At 44.4% G+C, this 20,516-nt stretch overlaps 2 protein-coding genes across 2 annotated transcripts in view; one reads left to right on the top strand and one right to left on the bottom strand.

Annotated features, from left to right (window-relative positions):
* The window catches only part of p (WD40 repeat domain-containing protein pink), a 45,729-nt gene extending 39,605 nt beyond the window's left edge, over positions 1 to 6,124 (top strand). The window contains exon 22 of the mRNA XM_055073593.2: positions 103 to 6,124. Within this exon, the coding sequence (XP_054929568.1) occupies positions 103 to 137 (35 nt within the window). The 3' untranslated portion in view covers positions 138 to 6,124. The remainder of the gene's footprint in view (positions 1 to 102) is intronic.
* The window catches only part of fy (fuzzy planar cell polarity protein-like protein), a 41,027-nt gene continuing 26,288 nt past the window's right edge, over positions 5,778 to 20,516 (bottom strand). The window contains exons 2-10 of the mRNA XM_050183945.2: positions 19,494 to 19,615; positions 18,832 to 18,985; positions 17,351 to 17,467; positions 16,593 to 16,790; positions 15,147 to 15,242; positions 14,795 to 14,928; positions 12,563 to 12,759; positions 9,881 to 10,007; positions 5,778 to 9,210 (exon numbers count right to left, since the gene is read on the bottom strand). Coding sequence (XP_050039902.1) covers positions 9,153 to 9,210; positions 9,881 to 10,007; positions 12,563 to 12,759; positions 14,795 to 14,928; positions 15,147 to 15,242; positions 16,593 to 16,790; positions 17,351 to 17,467; positions 18,832 to 18,985; positions 19,494 to 19,615 — 1,203 coding nt within the window. The 3' untranslated portion in view covers positions 5,778 to 9,152. The remainder of the gene's footprint in view (positions 9,211 to 9,880; positions 10,008 to 12,562; positions 12,760 to 14,794; positions 14,929 to 15,146; positions 15,243 to 16,592; positions 16,791 to 17,350; positions 17,468 to 18,831; positions 18,986 to 19,493; positions 19,616 to 20,516) is intronic.

Raw genomic sequence — 20,516 nt, 5'->3', positions numbered from 1 at the left:
CTGCGCCATGCTGCACCCCTACAAGTGCACTTCTGAGGCCTGCAATCATTTCTTGCACAGTCAGAAATATTCATTGTCAATGAAACTGCACTGTTTCGGCAGATGCTGTCAAGCAAGACACTGAATGTGAAGGATAGTACATGCCATGGAGGAAAAATAAGCAAAATGTGTGTGTCCCTGGAAGTGGCCATTCGTTATCAGCAAGAGCAAATCAACGCACTGCTTCAAGAATGCAAAAAGCCTTCCAGTCTGATACACATTCCACAAGAAAGCGTGGATGACATTGAGATGTTTCACTGAGTCATTCTGGGCATGGGATGCCAAACTGGACGTGTTTGCTTTGGCAGGTTTGTCTTTTTTATGCAAACAGGAGTTCCTGCAAGTGGCATTTTAAGGTTCCGTGAGTGGCCATAACGAGACCAACCCCAACCCCCGTTTGGACACATTTTTGTGTTACAGTTTGGATTTAACAAAGCCACCACCTGCCACATCCGCGCTTCAGTAGTCTTTGCGGAAAGACCCATCGGAGGAGCAGCGCACATGACTCATCGCTGTGCGATTTACGGGTCCGCGCTGAACGCTTTTTTCTTGCACTCATAGGATTACATGTGAGTGGGAATGGGAATTTTTTTAAAGCCACTTTCAACTCTAGCAGCGGCAGCCTAAATCGACTCATTGCTAACGTATGAGGATTGGCTGTAAACAGTGCATTGTAACGGACACACAAAGCACGTTGATGTGTGGTTTGCAGTACAAGTGCACTGGTGGCGGCACATCACATATCTATATAAGTTGGTTTGCTTCTGCACTGCATCCATATTCATCTTAGCCTGAATAAAAATGTGCTACAAGCACTTCAACGTGCGTGTGACTCACTGTGGTTGCTGTGACTTGCAGCAGAGTGACACAGCTGTTTAAGGTTAGCGTTGTGATCAGTATATCAAAGACCGCTCCACAACGCGAATGTTTTACGGCATTTGTGGGCAAAAGAATAAGTAATCTTTTGTGTGTTAGACACAGCCTTGGAGAAACAAATCGGTAAATTCCCGCTTTTCACAATTTTGAGAAGCTGCCCAAGACGTATGGAGTTTTCAGGCGTATCTTATATTTCGAATTAATTGCTGTGTCAAAATGGGTATTTTGCCATCTCTTTCGAGTTAAATATATCTAATATTGACTGTATACAATCGATGCCTTCTACATGCATACTAGCCTGTCGTGCTGGAACTTGGACAGTAAATGAGTAAACTTAGAGAAGAACCTAAGGACCGCACAGCAAGCAGAGGAACAGAAAATAATCTGTGTAACATTAAGTGAGAAGAAAACAGCGCTGTTGATTAGGGACAGGCTAATCAAGTCTATTGAATGATGGAGCAAATATGAGAAGCTGATAATCTAGTCAAGAGTAATAGGGCATATACAATAATAGATGACTACCAGGAGAACCAGGAGAAGGAAAATGTAGTCGAGAATGGCAGCAGATTAAGTGACGTGATTTTAGCAAATTTGCTGGCATAGCATAGAGTTGGCTTGTGGAAGACCGAGGTATTTGGAGATTGCTGGGAGAGGCTTTTGTACCGAAGAGAAGGCCAAAAAGACCACAGAGGGTGACAACTAACTAAATGACAAGGCCAACACTGAAGCCTGGAGAATGGCAGACAATAAGTGTGAGTGACTGGAAAAGCAGGGAAAAGTGGAAGAGTTTACATAGCAAGATTTCTGATCAAAGTATGCAGACCGGTACTTAACAAGTGCTTCACATACAAGCAAGTTCAGTGCAAAGGGGCACCACTCGCAGTATCACAACAGTGTGGGATTGCTGCCGGTAAGATGTGTGAAATAACTTGACACACTTGTTTTCAGAAAAGGACCCTACGGTCTTAAGAAATGGTGCTTTTTGTGGGGGATTGAGTGAAAATAGAGGTTACAAACATTGCAGATATGATACAGTTACTATTTTTAATGTCATTTGATAGTTTTACTGATCAGGAGCCTGTGGCCTATAACTGCTTGCTGCAGTAGTTAGATCAAGGAGCCCAAGGGTGTCGGGTAGTGTGGTGCATCCTTCTTTTTTTTTATGACATGTATAAAATCATTGCCAAAAAATGTTCCTTGCGGCCACTTCACTTGGAAGCCATATTAGGATCACATTTCACCTTTAATCTTGGTCTGGACAGTGTGCAGTGTGGTATAAACACATGCACATGAAAATTATGTCTGAGACCCACATTCCATATGGTTGCCACTTTATGCGTGACTCCCCTTCCCCCTTCAAAGCAGCTAGTTTTTTTATCATGGCATGCAGTGAAACCATTTTTGATCTCTTAAAGTAACAGTATTGTGTCTCTGATCCTAACGTTTTGGGAGTGCTATGTTGAAATTTTCTTGCAACCGTTACAAGGCTCAAGAAGAGATGGTGGTAACAGGTCAGTTCCTTTGATTAAGCTATTTTTAATTGAGAGTATATTTTATCTGTGTATATCATATCTACACTCTGTTGAGTGCTTTGAACTGGTTCTTTTAGCCGAATTAACCCGACCTGCGAGTTTCACTGGTCCAAAGCAATGAACTTGAGTGTGCAAATGTGCGAGCTGAAAGTTTTCCTTCTCATTAAGTGCTCTTTCATGATCTCGCAAATGTTTCATTTTTGGTTATATATTATACACACTTACAGACCTTGCTGTAAAGGATACTCTTGACCAAGCTTCTTATTAGTTTTATATTAGTTGCATGTGAGCTGGTTTTCATTGGATCTGCAATGTCAGTTTCAGGAATCATATGCTTAATGTGCAGTCATACCTCATTATAATGAATCAGCATTATAAGTAAAAGTGTCTCCAATATATTCTATATCTGCCCAATTAATGTAGAGATCTATATTAGAGAGAATAGATATGCGATGATGCCCATGCAAAGATAGCCTAAGGCACAGAGAAACTATTCTAAAACAGAAAGAAAAAACATTCTGCTGTGAATTACTGACCCTATTACAAGTACATAATTCGCAGTCTGTTGCTAAAATGCAAAGGCCCCCGCTGTCGTTGCCACCAGCTCCTGTGTTTACGTGGAGAGTCATGTGATCTGGTCATGACGACAAGGAAAAAAAACTGGAGAAAATATTTCGAGTTCTTCGTTTCATTTTGTCAGCTGACATTTGTCCTCAGGAATATTAGGCTTTAATCTTGCTGCCACTAGAGGCAGGTGACTAGCTTCACCTTACGCAAGCTCGCATGCTTCTTCAATGAGCGATGGCCCTTACATTATTGTATCAAGATCTTACACAGATGTCGCTCTGAAGTGCAAAAAAGAAAATGAAGCATAATTTTCAACTGGATTCATGCACTGCTTATGCAGTTGGTGAGCACATTCATTGCCTTTGCAGGCAGTGCAATTTAAGCTGCATGTTTGCTTTGCCATAATCAAAACCAAATCAGTTCTTGTTCTCTTTGGCTTCATCATGATGTACAATTCCTGTTTAAACAAACCATGACCATTCATACCTTAGATTTGTTTTATTGCATGCAATAACCTGCTACTGCAATGTTCTTTATAATGAGGTTCTACTGTACTTGTGGTTGAATATCATTCTTTAGACTTACTTTTTCTGAGTTTTTGATGAGGGGACATTTTAGCAACAAAACAGAAAGAATGATAAACAAGAGACTTATTTTCTAGTCGTGCAATAAAGAACATGCTGGAGCCTAGCTAGAGAGTCCAATAATTAATGGTCCTTTAACCTGCTAAGTACATGAATGGACTCGGATGTGTCAGTGTAGTCTTTATTTTAGTTCGTTGTTGGTCTTTCCTGGTCAATATACTTTGCAGTACATAAATATAAGCAATAGTGTTACTTCTTATTTGCAGAGTCACTTTGAGCTTGTTTAAGGATGACTTTGCTTGCAGCATTCAATTATGAATGGCACTGCATGTTGGCATATCAAAGTATTTTATTATGTATGTATGATTTGTGCATTCTTTGTGTATCTGAAGAACTTGGCTCTAGTATGATATTGCTTACATGTTGGAGATTGGTTGGTATAAAGTACTCTTCTGCTTAACCGCCGGCTCGTCTGAGCTTGGAATTTCACTTCGCACTAGCACTTTGCCAGACATCTTATTGAACAGCACCATGCTTCACTTTCGTGTAGTACTTGTCTACTTTATTCAGAACGAACTGCATGTCTGCCTCCGAGCACTGTGGTTTCTATTCCTGGCCACTGCTGCTACATTTCGATGTGGGGTCACATTTGATATGCAAAAATATTTCTGTACTTTACCAAGAAATCATTACCCAGTGAAGAACCGACAGTTGTTGAAACTAATCCGAAGCCCTCCTCTGCAGCATCCCTAACAGCCCCTGTGTTTCTTTGGGACGTTACAAACGTGACTAATCAATAACCTGAAGGTGTATGTTGTCTTTGGCAATGCCAGACACAAAATGTAGATTTTCTCAGTAACGTAACAGCGGGAGCCTTACAGTCTATCAATGCTAGTGTAAAATAGTTGATCGGTAACACTGATGGATGGTACCACTAAAAACTTTCTTGTAATATATGACACATAGCTGTAGTTTATTTTTGGATAAAAAAGGCAGCGGGTTGGGTATACAAGTGTAGTATCAAATGAAATACACGTATCAACAATATTTTGCGCAGATGAACCAGCGATTCACCAGAAGAGCTCTTCATACCCGTCACCCTTATTTATGCAACATTTGGTTCTCACTTCCAGGGTTTTATTCAAAAGTATATTCTCAATGCTGTCTGCACCACCAAAAAAAGCAAAGGCTGGTGAGAAGGAGACGGAATTATGTTTTGTGCAATAGCCTCAAGACTAAGCTCGACACAGACTACAATCATGAAAAAAAAATTTTTTCGCACTGCTTTACTTTTGTTGAGACAATTTCGATGGATGCGCCAGGTTTTTGCCATACAAAGCTGTATGCCTAGGCATTTCTTCTTTTTTTATTCCATCCACTGTGGATCTTGCACAGTGTAGTCAAGATTACAGCCTTCAAAATTTAAATTTTGGCATGCCTCAACTATTTTAGCTCATTGTGAATGTGTATTATGTGCCGTCACCGTTCATGCGACTAATAGAAATGTCCTTTCATGCGCGCACACGCATTGCTGCGCCTACAATCAAGCATACTTACCCTTATATTCTTAAACATTACTCCAGTCATAGTTTTACCTTTATTCTTGAAAGCGAAGGACAGGTCAACCCCATCATGTGAATTGTTTACCATGCTTGAGTAACATTCCTTGGCATTTCCCAAACTGAATTTTTGTAGCCAGACATACTAGGACCAGGCACTGTGTCAAGATGCTTTTCTCTAGCAACTCCTAATAGCAAGAACTAGCAAGAAACATTATTGAAGTGCACTGTCTACTTCAGTCAACAGGTGGTGCTGTCCTGCGCTCAACGAAGTCAAGGAAGCCCTATTTGTGGACCTATTTGTGGATACATGTTTACTCTAGAAGAAGATAGCAGTGTTATTTTTTCCCTCTGTGCCACATTGTTTGTTGCTTCCTCTAGTCCCTTTTTGAGCCTTGATGGTTCTCTGCCATCGACTTAGGTGCTACTTTGACAGGTGTTTGCTAAAGTGCACAAAAGTCATCTTGCTGGAATGTCTCCAATGAATGCCTGGGTTTTTCCCATGATTGCTTGTGTGTTGAAAGAAACTGTCTGTCCCATCTGCTGATTAGTGGAGCCACAGACAAAAGACAATGACGACACCGAGACGTAGTTCTGTATAAAAAAACACCGAGACGTAGTTCTGTATAAAAAAACATAGAAGCTCCTGTTTATTCATGCCGACTAGAAAATGCACACACGCATCAGATTCCATCCACTTGCATCTGCTTGTTTATGTACAATGTTAAACTTGTTCTCACTCTTGGCATTGTGTGTTGGCTACCTGTGCACTCTTGCGTTCTTCGTTTTTTCTTCTTTCTTGAAGTGCTGCACACTGATGAACGTAAAGTCCTTGTGTCAAGCTCATCATCGAAGCAATGTGCAGTGAAAAGTGTGATTGCAAACGACTGCTTTTTACATTACATCACCCCATCTTTCGACGCTTGCATTCTTGTCACAGAAATAAATTAGTATGTACATAACACAACAGTCGTTTCTTTTCACAGAGTACTGGTGCCTTTGCATGAACAATCAACTCATCATAATTTAAATGCTGGTAATTTAGAATGTCAGTTAATTCAAACAAGTCTCATGGTATTTATTAGCAAGTTACATTTTCAGTGCATATTGAAACTGGTTCATTTGAACAATGCTTTTGGTTCATCCTTTCCAGAAAAGAGCAGTGCAGTCAAAAACAACTGGTGATGAATATTCCAAGGACTGAATGGTCACAGATGTGCCCTTGTTTTATGCTGGAGGGTGCCAGTAAGCACTGCCACCAACTTGGCTGCCCGTTCACAGCTGTGCTATTCTAAATGTGCTTGTGCAGTCTCCGAAACCTCGCAGTGACCGTTCAATCACTTTTGTACATATAATAGCCCCTAATTTTGTTTTGTATCATACAACAGATGACTCAAACAAATATCTGTGGTATAGAGGAGTCTGAATTAATACAAGCTGACTGTAATTTATATTGGCGGCGAGCTCGACCACTGGAAAAGCTAGCGCGACCGTCGGCGTGACGTGGCATGAGGGATCACGTGGACACAGCGGCCGCGTCGACTGCTTCGGAAGCGCCGAAGCGAGCTGAAAACGAAAGTTTAAGGCCCCACCTGCGCCGCGGTTCTGATTAAGTGGTGAGGCTTTACCGCCTTGGGTGTCTGCTTGACAACATTTGAAAGTACTATAATAGGTAGTAGCTGCCTTTGGAGGCGTGCAGCTTGGTAGGTTACTGCTCCATGCCGCAGTGTCGGACGCACGCAACGGAGCCCGGTGTCAGCCTTATTCACACGTAGCCACAGGGAAGGGAGCTGCATGAAGCTTGGCTGGCGAAACTTAGAACCGGCAGACAGCCATCGGCTACAACTCGGGTATGTAGCAAGCACAGACGCGAGGAACATTTCTGCTACAGCGCCGGGACTGCGCAATGTTCGGTGAGTAGCAAAAAACGCGCACTGAGACGCTCGCCCGCGCCCGCTGCCCGGCTAATGTGACGGTTTGGTCTATGAACTTGTTGATGCTAGATACTGGCAAGTTCACTGGAACAGAAAGAGAGCGGTAAGACGCACATTAAAAAAAGACACGGCATATGGTCATATCTGTGTTATGAATTAATACTCTGTATTACGAAAATCAAGCAGAGGGAAATCGCACGCTGAGAAGACCGATGAACATACGGTGCGACGCAACTTGAGAAATAATATTTAAATGTCCAAGAATTTAGAAGACAAAGATTGAATCATCGCGACGGCTCATCACAGTCGCCGTATATAGGCGTCGAACTCTATAACAGAATTATTTTTGAACGGTTCTGATAGCGTCCACGCAACAATGGTTGCTAGTGTACTGTCAAGTGCTCATATGCTGCGGCCTAGAGCTCACAGCATGGTGCGAAAACGCGCTCACAGCGAAAGCAAAACATTGTGCGCGGGCATGCATGCAGACGCGCAGTCGGTCGCTGCAAACCCGTGCGATGGCTGGATTGAGGCTCCATTCTGTTATGCCCCATTTGGTTATACGAACAGCCCACTATAAGAACATATTTCACATACTTTACTCTCTGCGTTTTCCGACCTTTCACGCAAGAAGCCGGTTTGGGAGACTCCATCGCGGCGATCACGCGCAGTGGCGTTCACGTACTGTACGTATTCGGTAAAGAGAGAGCGTCTGTAAACAATTCTGTGCTTTCAGTTTGCCCAAGATTATTATATCGACAGTCAAAAACTTCCCTCATTTTGAGAGCACCTGCATAAATGTCCAGGAGGGCTGCCGCGTGGTGTTTTTATTGAGCGCCGTAAGCAAAACCTATGAGGAGCGCGCTGCGTGATCCCTCATACTACGCAAGTGAGGCGCTTCCAACAGATGGCGACTCCGTAGCTCCTCGCCGCCAATACAGCAACAACCTTTCAGTGGCATGAATTCAAAGATGTTGGAAGAGGTTTTGCTGCTGCAGTGACTAGTAACTTTTGTGAGAGCAGGGTACTTTTTACTGATTACATCCAAGTTCTTCCTTACATGCAAATATATCTAGGCTGTACATACTTTCTTCGCTGTAAGCTAGCCATTACTGCCTTATTAGCTCTTGTAAGTGCAGTGGTACATGAAGTGGGGGGCCTAAGTGAAAGGTACTTGTTTATCACTGATCTGTCTCCATTTATATTAAAAGCAGGGGCTCTATCGTATATGTGTTTTTAACATGAAGCATGAGGTGCATTATGTTGCAATTGTAGGTTCTGGGCCGCCAGAAATACTAGTTCTTTGAAATGGTCATGACTGCAAGAACAAGTGTTATAACTCGGCACTGTACAAGTGGGGGGAAAAGAAACAATAATAATGGGGCGAAAAGGAATTCTTTCCATTAACAGCACACTGTCTACATGAAAATCTTATTCTTATTCTTAGTCACCCTAGAAAATTCATCTGTCATAGGGGTAAATGAAACTAATGTAATGTGTTCTGTATGCATTATACCCCATTTGACAACCCTGGCACTTGAATTCCAAATTGAGAGCAATGGTTTGCAGTTCTTGGGTAAAAGGCCACTATTTTTCCTGGTACTATTGAACAATAAGCAAATCCTTTCTTTCTTTGTGTGGGGTCATGCTATATATTTAAGAAATAGAAAAAAAAGGACTGATCTAGTAGACAAAACTTCCCAGTGGCATTACATCGGTGTTTTATAGTGAGGCACATTCATCGCGGAAAAAAAAATGCAAATAAGATCTTTTGCAGCCAATACCTGCGTCATTTCGCTCAAGCATAAGGTAAGTTCTTTGAAAGGCATCATATCACAATTAACAATCGCTTTCCTCTTCTCTTGCCGAAGGCATCCAAGCTCTTGCAAACATCATAGATAAGCGATACAGAAGCATCGTCACAACCTTGGCGCAGCAGTCCTGCGCAAATATATTATCTCTACATGAGGTAATCAAAAATGCAGGGCACTTAACAGGGTTTCCTTAGGTAAATATCACAGACTAGATTAGGGTTGTCTTGCCAGGCGCCATGCTGTACTGTCAGAGAACACAGACTTTGTTGGTCGTGAGGGCCTTGAGTGTTTTGTGGGTGACAGATCTGGAAAGAGAGATGAAAGAAAGCAGGGTGCATCAGTGAATGTGAAAGGCAAACCTGTGCACGAGCATGTGTTGTACGGGCAGTCACCATCTGCTATATATAAACACATGCGATACTGAGCCAGTAGCTTTTGCCAGACAATGCCACTTTCACAAACTTGCTCATCTGCCATTCTCTGAAAGCAGACCAGTGCCTCTCATCAGAAAGAATAATAAACGAGTGTACCAATGCTGTTTTGGCATGGCTGTTAATAGTGAACTTTCTGGTGGTTCTCTCAACGTATCTGTTAATGTGTAAGAACACCACTGCTGCCACCATGCAAATGTGGCCTTCAATGTTTATGGTGCAGCAGGATGCCTCAATCCCAACGGTCATTGCTTTAGACTTGAGGTCACCGCCATCATTATGGCTTAAGCAACGGCTATGGTGCATACCCAGTAAAAAGAGCTGGCTGATAGTTGACCACTGCAGATAACACTATGCCGTGTTTAGTTTTGTCTTCCTTTTCCTTCCCCTCCTCCTTGACACCTCAATATGCTCCCTAGGCTATCACCTGCACAATATGTTTCTTTGAGCATGCAGGACATGTGGTGAATAGCTACTGTGCTCTTGCATCAAAAACAGCATCTTTACAGAAAGTGCACAAACATATGGTGTCTGTGAAGCTTACCTCATGGTAAATGTCGGTATAGATGATGAGAACAAAATGTACAGCTGATAATCATTATTTCGAAGGGCATAGTTCTTGTGCGTTTCTGTACACATGTACACTTCTGTAGCCTGGTGACTTGAACTGCCTGCAAAGAAAATTTTTTCATGACTTACTACAGTGAGACCTTCTACTGCGAACACCACATTAACGAACTTTTCAGAAAACCCCTGCTGACTGCTTATAGTTTCAACGTAAAAATATTTCAGTACTATGAACTTCAGAACACCAAATTCTTTGGTATAAATATTGTTATTCAATTTCCGTGTTATGTTAACAACGCCTCACTAGTACAAGCTATTGTTCATAAATTTGGGGATTCTTGGTTGTCCTTGTACCCTTTACGGCAGCGGGAACAATAGGCTAGCAGACAACAAGGGGCAAAAAGGAAACGCTGCAGTGCATAGGCTAGAAAAACCCGAGACGGTGCCGGAGGAAAAAAAGTTAACACCGGGAGGGGACTTTATTGCCAAGGTAACCATGCAACAGGTTCTTGCTAGCCCATGCTCCGCCCAAACAAGTGTTGCCCAGCAACGGAGACGCGTCTCTTCCTTCTTCCGCTCCTCTTTCTGCGGCCATACCAGCTACGCGTGCAGAGGAATGAAACCTCCACGCTCGCGGGAATGCCACACAGTCGCACTTTGCGGACAATGTCGTTTACGTGCGCTTGCACTTTGGAACAGTTCAGGTGTCCATTTTGAGCGGACACCTGAACCTGAAGTTGCGGTGTCCAAGGCAAGAAGTGTGAAAAAAACAAACAAAAATAAACATTACGCTTTATAGGCAACATGGAGCTTCTTCATTGTTCGTGATTTTCCCGGTATCAGCGTCTCTCTTGCGCGCGCCACTGGGGGTTCGTGGCAGCAGAACCTATGCAAAATAGCAACGGCACGGGCCGAGAGCCAACAGCGACATTTTCATGGATAGCTCATACGGTGACAACTGATAAACTGATTGGGGATTGGTGGGCGAAATGGTTAATTTTGGGGCTTTCACTGTAACGACCTTTCAAAATAACGAACCGTTTGCCACGGTCCCCTGAAGTTCGTCATATCGAGATTTCACAGTATACATCTCAGTATCAGGACATTAAAGCTTATCACAACCCCAGCACGTTTGCGCCACATCAAAGCAATGCTTAGGTACACAACACGCTTTGCTGGAAATATTTACGCAATGACTGGCCATGACAGCGCTAAATTTCCTTGCTGTAGGAGCACGTAGCCTGAAATTTAATGGTTCACTGGGATGGCTATGAAATGCACATTGGTCTTACAAATACAGTGTGCATGTATGGTTTATTAGAGAGTAGGTTTTTATTAATTGCTGTAGTGTGTTCCAAAAATTTTGCTACCAGTATACTTATCACAATGCTCACTCTCCCCTTTTGTCTTTTAAGACCTTGGAACAGCCATGAGCCATCAACTTTAATAATGCAATGTCTGCTTCAGTCTGAATTTAGAATTGTAGTATACAAATATGTATTTTCTGGTGTTCTTTTATAATTAATGTATCAAAATTTCAATAATTCTAGATGCGTGCCTCTTTAAAATATGTTCACACTAACAGTAGTAGAACCAACAGTGGTCTGCATAGAAACCATTACTGTTATACTGTTTATTTCTGCACACCCCCATCACGCCATCACATCTAATGCTTCCTTGCCTAGCTTGCAGAACAAAAAAGCTGAATCAGAACGACAGTAATCTTCCCATCTGTCAACACAAGGTGCGTGAGAAGATTGCTGAAGCAAACTTGAGCTTACTGTATTGTGTGACATTGTTCAGTGGACAGGGCCTTTATCTGGAAACTGGAACCTTTTTTTATCCTTGTGCTATGACCTTTCAGGCTCACCCTTTGTATTGTGGCAACCACAGGTATGGGAAATATATCTTCCTTACATGTCTTTCTCTGTCATTCTCAGTCATCTCCTCTTTCTTACCTCTGCCTTCTGCATACTAATCTCCTTCCTCTTGACTGCTATAAAATCCTGGTGCTTTCTGTAAATTTGTGCCTGCATTGTTTGTGCCTGCATCACTGTGACTAAAAAATGCTCAAACAATTCCCTGGATTCCATTCAACAGTGGCAAATATCTACAATGCCAAAGGTTTGGTTGTAACTTTCCGTGCTCAAGCATGCAGTTATAGCACCAAAGAAAGCCGAATCATGGCACCCAATTTGTTTACAAGCATTAATTAAGGAGTTTGTGTGTTCGCCTGAGAGACCGGCATGCGTAGGGCCACCAACATACTCTGCAGAGGAAAGGTTTTAAAAGATACTAGAAAAAGGATCGGAAGAGCGTGGTAGTGAAACAGCTTCGCTTATAATGTGAAGCAGTTCCGTAAATGAACCGAACTTCGGCAATGTCGGGACCTACGAATTCAATACAGGTTCCGCCCGCGAAAGCACACCGCACGTACCCTCCACGCTTCGAAACACGGTTCCTCAGGGATGCCGATATTGAAAGAAGTTCGCCTCCGCCGTGATGTCACGGGAATAAGTGAACCTAACTGGCTGCCTCACCTGCCCAAATTATCGGGTATGACGCCGCAGTCATTGGACTATAAGATGGGTGGGCTATTGTGCTTCAATTGCAATCGTTAATGGCATGAATCTGCGCAACGAGAGGCCACAGTACGCACCTGTATTCGAGGCCGCCCCTTCGGCGGCGTCCGTCGTCGTGAAGTAGGCGGAGCTGACGAGCTTGTAGAGCGCACGCAGCATTTCCTGGCGCTTGCGCAGGCTGACACACTTGCCGTCTTTCGTGCGGCCAATCTCGTCCTCCACGGGGTGCACGCTCGTCAGGCTCCGTTGCTTCTTCACGTTTACCAGGAGGAACCTGAAAAGAGCAGAGAAACTGAGGTTGAAGAAATTGTGCAGAAACCGTTGACAATGATTGTCAATTAACCTATCGAACAGGCGAATGCTTCTGGAAACCTATTCGCTTTATTAAAGGAATTGTGAGCTTGAAGGTGTACATTTGTTGCGGCAAGGACATTTATGATAGCGTTCGTTGTTTCACTGCGTAATTCCGTAGAGAACTGAACCGTTAACCAATGCCCTCTCCGGCAGTCGCACAGGAGGAAGCGGCGGCGGGAGAAGAAGGTTGTCTTTCCCGAGCGTTCCACCACAGCATTCTCTAAACCTCCAGACGCCCTAGAGCTCTAGCGCGGCTATATTCGCTTACACAAACAACTCCAAGCGATGTTACGAAGGCATGCCTCCAACGGAGCGAAGCTGTACCTTCACACTGTCACCCATTCTGCCCATCTTCACAACCTCCGAAATAGCCCTGGTTATTTAGTGAAATTTGACGAAATATTTATTTTACCGTTGCAGATAGCTTATCTAGAACCCGTAGAGTGTGCGAGAATTACGTTCGCATCGAAGGCTTTTTAACACTGAGTCGTGCTCTCTAAAGGGCTGCAGAAAATAGCGCCTCTTCCTCTTCACATCACAGTCTCTCTCCGATAAATTTACTATTGGCATCCCGCGATGAGCGCGCCTTGCAACTCGGTTGCACGAGAAAAAGTGCATCCTTTGTAGGCGGTGAAAGTCCGATCACCAACCACCGACTACGAAAACGGAAGGAAAGAGCCAAAGAAAGCATTTTGCTTTAAAAAGAAGGGGAAGGGGTATAACCGCCGAGTACTGCGGGAGCAGGCTGCAGTCCACTTTCTTCCCCGGGTTCGATATGTGACGCTTTCGTCACGTGATATATCGGATTTAATCGGTCATTATTCCCTTATACGAGTGGCCTCTCTACTTTTAACAAAGAGTGGACACGTGCTTGTACCTCTATCTATAAAGCTCGGCTAGCCGCAGCTCGTGCTCTAGAGTAAGTACAGCACATGCTGATGTGGCGTAGACGTGGCAAAAGCTTTCTTAAAGGGGCACTAAAGAGAAACACTAAATTAGTTTGATCAGATAAGCATTAAAAGGAGACTTCGAAATTTTCGTTAGTTTTGTGATAAACTGATTATTAATATGAAGGTCCGAAATCCATTTCTTGAATTTCGCGCCAGAAATTCAACCTGGTACGTCAGTATGATGTCATGAATTTCAAAGTGTTTTTTCCTTCTTTTTTTTGCGTTCGGTAAATGTTTCCGAAGCCTGCCACGGTCAATCTGAGGCTACTTTAGAACATAATGTAGTCAACTTCTTACTAATGAACAATTAACTAGGATCCAGCAGATGCCATCATAATTCATGACGTTGCAGTAAGCTGGTGCGGGAACTTCAAGGCGGCGGCGCCACATGTCTTTCCTCCTCGCGCCTTTTCTGGCTTGCCAAGCCTTTTTTCGCGATGTAACAGGGGACGTTTTTGGTATTCTAGAAAGGTAATTTCCTAATACAAGTGAAATCATACTTTTGTTCTCTTTGTAGTGTCAGTGTAATTATAGACTCGCATTCCATATTAAAGACAGCGTACTACATGGCATTGATGAACTTGAAAGCTGTAGCTGGGGAATACCTGTAGATGTAACACCTGCTCTCCGAGCCCCTGCAGCCTATGCTGCCGGTATTACCGGCCTTATATTAATTAATTTCCCTTCCCTTCATAATATTAACTGTGACCTTTCTTTTTCCAAATAACTATCCGTGAACTTCGGAATGGCACATACGCCCGTTTCACGAGGATGGTGCATCGCAAGAGCGAAGTAACATTACGCATCATTTGGGAGTCGTGAAACCATTAGCAACGTAACAGCATATCTTATGCGAGGAATAAATAAATAAATAAATCTATATGTATATATATATATATATATATATATATATATATATATATATATATATATATATATATATATATATATATACAAGACTGAAGGGGGCACGTTTGCATGATAAATGTAGTCCAGGGTGCTTACCCCAGAATGTTTTTGTCCAGTGGAGGCAACGTCACTGTCTTCTTATCGGACGTCGAGCAAAGCGGGAAATTTCTAGGATGCACACTAGAAGCCGATTTGAGCAAGTCGAAAGCTTCGTTCCAGAACCTGCACACCTGCAATGACAAAAAAAAAAAAGTTTTTATAGACCCAAATATTACAGCATGAACAAAAAGGTCAGAACGCGATTTTCCTGCATGCATTTCGATGAATACGATCAACATCTTTTCATGATGAATATGATCAAATACATTTTCAACATATCCCTTTCACCGAAACTAAAGCGGCCAGGTGTAGAGTACGTAAAAGTCTCAAAAGGTGCAGTGCTTTGTACCTCTTCCTCGAGAACTGGTAAAGATGGTGCTGGTCCGCAGAGAAGGCACAGTTCAACACCCTGCGTCAACTGCAGTGTAACCAGGCGGTTGCTGACCTGCGGTGAGAAGCAGAAAATCATGAGCCATTCCACTCTGTGAAGGTGGTTGACCAGAGCTGCTGTTTAGCACACAACACGGAGGTGACACATAATTTTGAACAAAGGTACAAACTCGTTTGTAGTCTAGATGGGTGCTCATCATGACGAAAGGTACGCACACTCATTTATTGTCTTGATCAGTAGTCATTATTTCACTCGCAACTGCAAGTACATTCTTTGATAATGTCAAATCGATGCACGTGCGCCGCTGGTCGGTGGGCCGGATCGGTGTCGCATTACAAGGGATATGTCTGCAACACGGAACGCGTAAACCGCTACCGCTCCCTTTTCAGTATACCGACACATCCACATCGAAATCACCGACAACGACAACAGGGGTAGTGTGATCGCAGCTAATTCACGCAAGGTGAGTAGCCATGAACCTTACGGGACTATGAAGCATCGCATTTTTTGCTTGCTTACAGGGCTATGAGCCTTTGCTCATGGGAGTATGAGCCATTGATGATGACAGTTTTCGACATTCTGTTCTGTATGTTGTATGCGTGATCAGAAAGAATTTAAGCACTGTTCGCTTCACTATGCTGAGTGCTTGTAGCCACTGCCTGACGGGGCTATGAGCCATTGCATTTTTTGCTTGCTTACGAGAGCATGAATGCTTACGGGGGTATGAGCCACTGATGATGTTAGGTTTTGTTCCCGAAGAACGAAAATTCACGGAACCCTAGCCATATACAGCTTCGCTGTAATAAGAAACCGAGGTTAGACATTACGAGCGATGCCAATGGCAGGCGAAGATGCCGATCGTGCGGACCACTATATATAGTATACCGCCAGGCGACATTTCCGCACGCGCGACCTGCAGATCGCACTTGTTCGGAACGCTGGCGGTAGCAATGGCGCGATATACAACGCAGCGCCTCTATCATCATGCCTGCGTGTCTACGCTATGCCGAGCCATCGTACGCATTAACGGGCCCTTCTGCCGCGATGCTTGTGTGCTCCGCTAACTACTGCAACGATTCCCGGACGCCATTATGGATACCTCTCCCCTTGGGTTTTCACGCACAATGCTCCCTCAGCGCAACCAACTGCCTTCGCCACGGAAAACACTACTCGTTGTCCTAACAGGCTGTAACCTTAATTTCATCCATGTAGGGTGTGACCTGTAAAAGGTGAGCGAGGAATGGACGAGGCCGACGCGCACAGGCGCTCTTCCTGCGCGCATCCCGACGAATTAGATTATTGCATGAGGTTTTCAACGTATCCGTTTCGGCGAAACTAAAGCGGCCAATCTTCCTCCAAGTTATAGTATTGTCCTGCACTTGCCGGCCAGCCGCGCTTACTCACCAGTGGGCAGCTGGTGGGCAGGTAGACGGGCGTCTCGCGAGAAATGCAGCGCGTTCCCGCGCGGGCGGCGATAGCCAGCAGCGTGGTCTCCTCGCGGGTGAGGCGCATCCACTGCTTGGTGGCCACGGCCACCTTTCCCCGCACCAGCAGGCAGCCGTACAGGCTGTCCACTTCCTCCACGAACGTGTCCAGGTAGTGCTGCGCAATCGGACACCCCGCCGGCTCTCAAACAAAACTGCCGACACTCGCTTTCGACAGTGTAAGGATAATCGCCGTCGCGCCGCGATTATGAATGCCGCGATCTGTCACAGATGACTTGTGGGACAAAAAGAAAGAAAAGTGCGGCATAGAAGAGGCAGCTAAAATGCAGAAACGCCTTACTTTAACGGCTGCATAAGAATACTGCAAATGAGATCATATACCTCGTGGCAAAGGTCAAGATATCGTGCGGCGAACGGCAACCGAAGAAAGCTATAGGCTAATTCGCGCCAGCACTGTCGACGCCGGAGAAGCACTCCGCAGTTTCATGCTTAGAAAAAGAAAAAAAAAAAAAAAGAGAGAGAAATAACAGAAAGAGAGGGGGAAATGGAGAAATGTTCTTGATAATAAAGCAACTTCATTGTTTCTTTTTTTTCTTAGCGCACATCTTTCATTTTCTTTAACAGCATGCACAACTGAAATTCTTTATCCTTTGCTAAATATTGTAACTGTAAGCTCTGATCGTTATGTAAAGTAACAAAGCGAGATTTGCAACATACCTGAAGCGCCTGGCTTTCTGTACATAGGATGAAGTCGGTGACGCCCGTAAGGTCGCCGAGTGTGCAGGCATCTTGATCCAGTTGGCACAATAGATGATCCACCACGGGATAACAAACCTGGACGGTGGAGTCAAAGCAAGCAAAAAACCTCAATATTCCCATTCGCTCTCACTTGATGCTCATTCCGAAAAGAAAATGCGCTGTTGTATCGAGTACTTTACACGGTGGCTTGAACATGCCAAAGTTCATGCCGCTGTCGCAAGATGCCTTTTGTTTACAAGCATACCTAGATTCAGTGAATGTCCCGGGTTCTGCAAATTCCAAGATTTTTTTTCAAATTATGAGACAGCTCTTGGGCCGACTTGTCTAGCTCTTTTCAGTGGCGTAGCCAGGGAGGAGAGGGCTACCGGGCCTCAGCCCCACTAGTCCTCCCCCCCCTTTTGAAGATTTTCTGGTCGGCGTCCCGCTCCCTTTTATGCCTGGCACGTCGCCTGTCAACAAAGGCACATATCCTTAGAACGCCCGCCCCAGACAAGGATGGTACACACTTTCAGGCAGACCAAGGACGTGCTCAAGGTAATAGTTGTATTATTATGCATCAAGCATGGGAAACTGGGAATAATGGGACCTTAGTCCGCTCCCCCCCCCCCCCTTCTAAATGCAACCTTAGCCCCACCCCGAAAAGAAAATCCTGGCTACCCGCCTGGCTCTTTTGCAAGCAAGGTTACTGAGGAGTTCCCAGTGCTTCGTGACTGAGACCGAAGGGGATCACTGTGCATCTTCATTGTAGACCGAAGGTGATCGTTACGTTCGGTATATGCGCACATAATGAAACGACGGAAATTCGCGAGTGCTTGTATGGTCTTCACATGCGTCATTTATTGACCGCTTGCTTAACATAGTGTAATCTTGTATCCTTTGTCAGCGAACCGCGAACACTATTCTAGACACTGTAAAAGTCCACGTGCACATTGTCGATTTCGCCATCTTGTCAGCTCTGATTGGCTCACCGGCGAGCTACGCCCCTTGTGATTGGTTCAAGAATCCAACATGGCGGAATTCGACAACTTCCAGAATAGCACCTCCGTAACGTGCCATTACTCCCTTTTTTCGATTCCGTGAGGCTCGCGAACAAGTGGGGACGGGCAAAAAAACTGAATTCATGGCAGGTATAAGGTAGCGATTTCTTCCGCTCGATTCTGTGCCACCCTTATCATCCACCGTTTACAGTCGGTTAATTCCTTGATAACGCGGGGAGAGCGCCGCTCTGACCACAAACGAAGCGCAATAAGAAATGACATTGGAATATATATAAGAATCGTTACATTATCCCGGCCTTGTAGAACATTCGTCTTTAGAACAAAGCGTAGAGAGAAAGAAAATCTGCCTAGATGTTTGTGCCCATCGTCTGACGGTGTTTTGTTCTAAATGCTAACACGCAAGTGATGAAAGTGTGACGAAGCATGAAGCACATGACTGACCCTGAGTTCCCGCTTGAGCCTGTCGACGTTGTGTATGGTCTGCAGGGTCTCTAGCCCCACGGCCATCACCATGGCAGCGAACACGTTGTCCAACAGCCGGTTCAGATGCTCGTCGCTCGAGTTGTCGTTGTTGGTCACCACAAGTAACACCACGCTGCGTACCAGAGCAAGCGGGCTTCATATCGGCAGGAAGGCCTCACGATGCAGCCAACAGAGCATGCGCATAATAACTGCGCGCAACCTCTTACTCGGTACTATTCAAGGTTCAGGTATGATTGACAGGACAACAAACGCACGTCACGGCGTAAGTAAGCGCTCGGCGCTTTTTTTTTTTTTCGTTACAAAGAACCATAAAATGTGCTGTTTTTCGTCGGACAAGCCATTATAGTCCCACTGATTCGTTTTTCCAAAGCAGAATGGTGAACACAACACGTCGCATGCTAGTAATTCAACTAGCAAGTTAAGTTCTATGGAGAAAGGCTATGGAGAAAATTAGCTCAAATAACAGATCGGGTTCTCTTTTCTACATACGAAATAAAACGAACTCTAGCAAGACTTGCCCTCGCGGTTATCACTGCTTATGCAGAAAAAAAAAGTTTTGGTTAAAACTGCTTCGCAACCGCGTGATCGGACACAGGTAAGAGTAGGTCATCTTCGCTCACCTGTCGTGGTAGCTCCTCCAGACGGCCTTGGCTCCTTTGGTGGTGGTGCTGTGCAGGGAAGCGCCCCTCAGATGCGAGAACAGGTGTACGCCGTTGAGCGTGCCCACCGACGCAAACGGTAGCTGCGCACAAAAGTAAGAATGTATAAGAACCGTTATTCAGGCGTTATTATGGCACGGGCACGTTCGCAAAGTACCGGAGAACAGCGAGTCACATATGTCGGGGCGTCTCAATCGGCGATGTTTGCATAAACGCATTTGCCGAAAATGATCGACAGCGTTAATCATAAACCGTCTGTCGCCGTGGCCATAACATAAACTCTGACGATCCCTGACTGCTTCTCACGCTTCCCGGAAACTGCAGCTTATGTAACCGTAATGTTTACCTGGAAACGCTGGCGGCGAACGCTATGCATGAAGGCGAGCTTTCTGGTAGAAACGCGGCCTCTCGCGTGAGCCGATCCCGGAGGTAGTGCACAACCGCGCCAATAAAGTTGCATCATTTTCAGGTTTCTGTTATTATTTCGCACTTTTAATATTTAAGTCTGAGAGGATTTAACATAAAAAAACATGCGCTGTCGGTGTTTTGTTTCATGACATTTGTTTGTGAGCTGTCATTCTCTAAATTCTGAGGAATAACATTGCCAAGAATATAAGACAAGGTATGAGCAACTTTAATGACAGAATGGTGTTGAAACATAACCGGCATATACCGCATGTCATATAGCAAGGCGTGGCATATACATATACCTAAATATATATACGGCATTTTTCGCTCACGGACAACTCCGCCGACTCCGACGCCGGATTTTCTGCGACACGGGGCCCTTAAAGGGCAACTTCGGCGTTTTTTTAACCATATTAGGATATTGTCATCTTCAAATGACATTGACAGTCCTGCCACCGGTATAGGCTGGTTCAATTTGCTTATAAATTCATCAGTAATTTTAAATAACCAATAAAAGAGATACCGAAACGGGTAGCAGCTTCGTGTGGCGCCACGATGAGTCGATGACGTCAGATC

The sequence above is a fragment of the Dermacentor andersoni genome, chromosome 4 (genome assembly GCF_023375885.2).
Source record: "Dermacentor andersoni chromosome 4, qqDerAnde1_hic_scaffold, whole genome shotgun sequence".
Lineage (NCBI taxonomy): Eukaryota > Metazoa > Arthropoda > Arachnida > Ixodida > Ixodidae > Dermacentor > Dermacentor andersoni.
The sequence above is the reverse complement of the archived record's forward strand: the minus strand, read 5'-3'. Positions and strand labels throughout refer to the sequence as shown.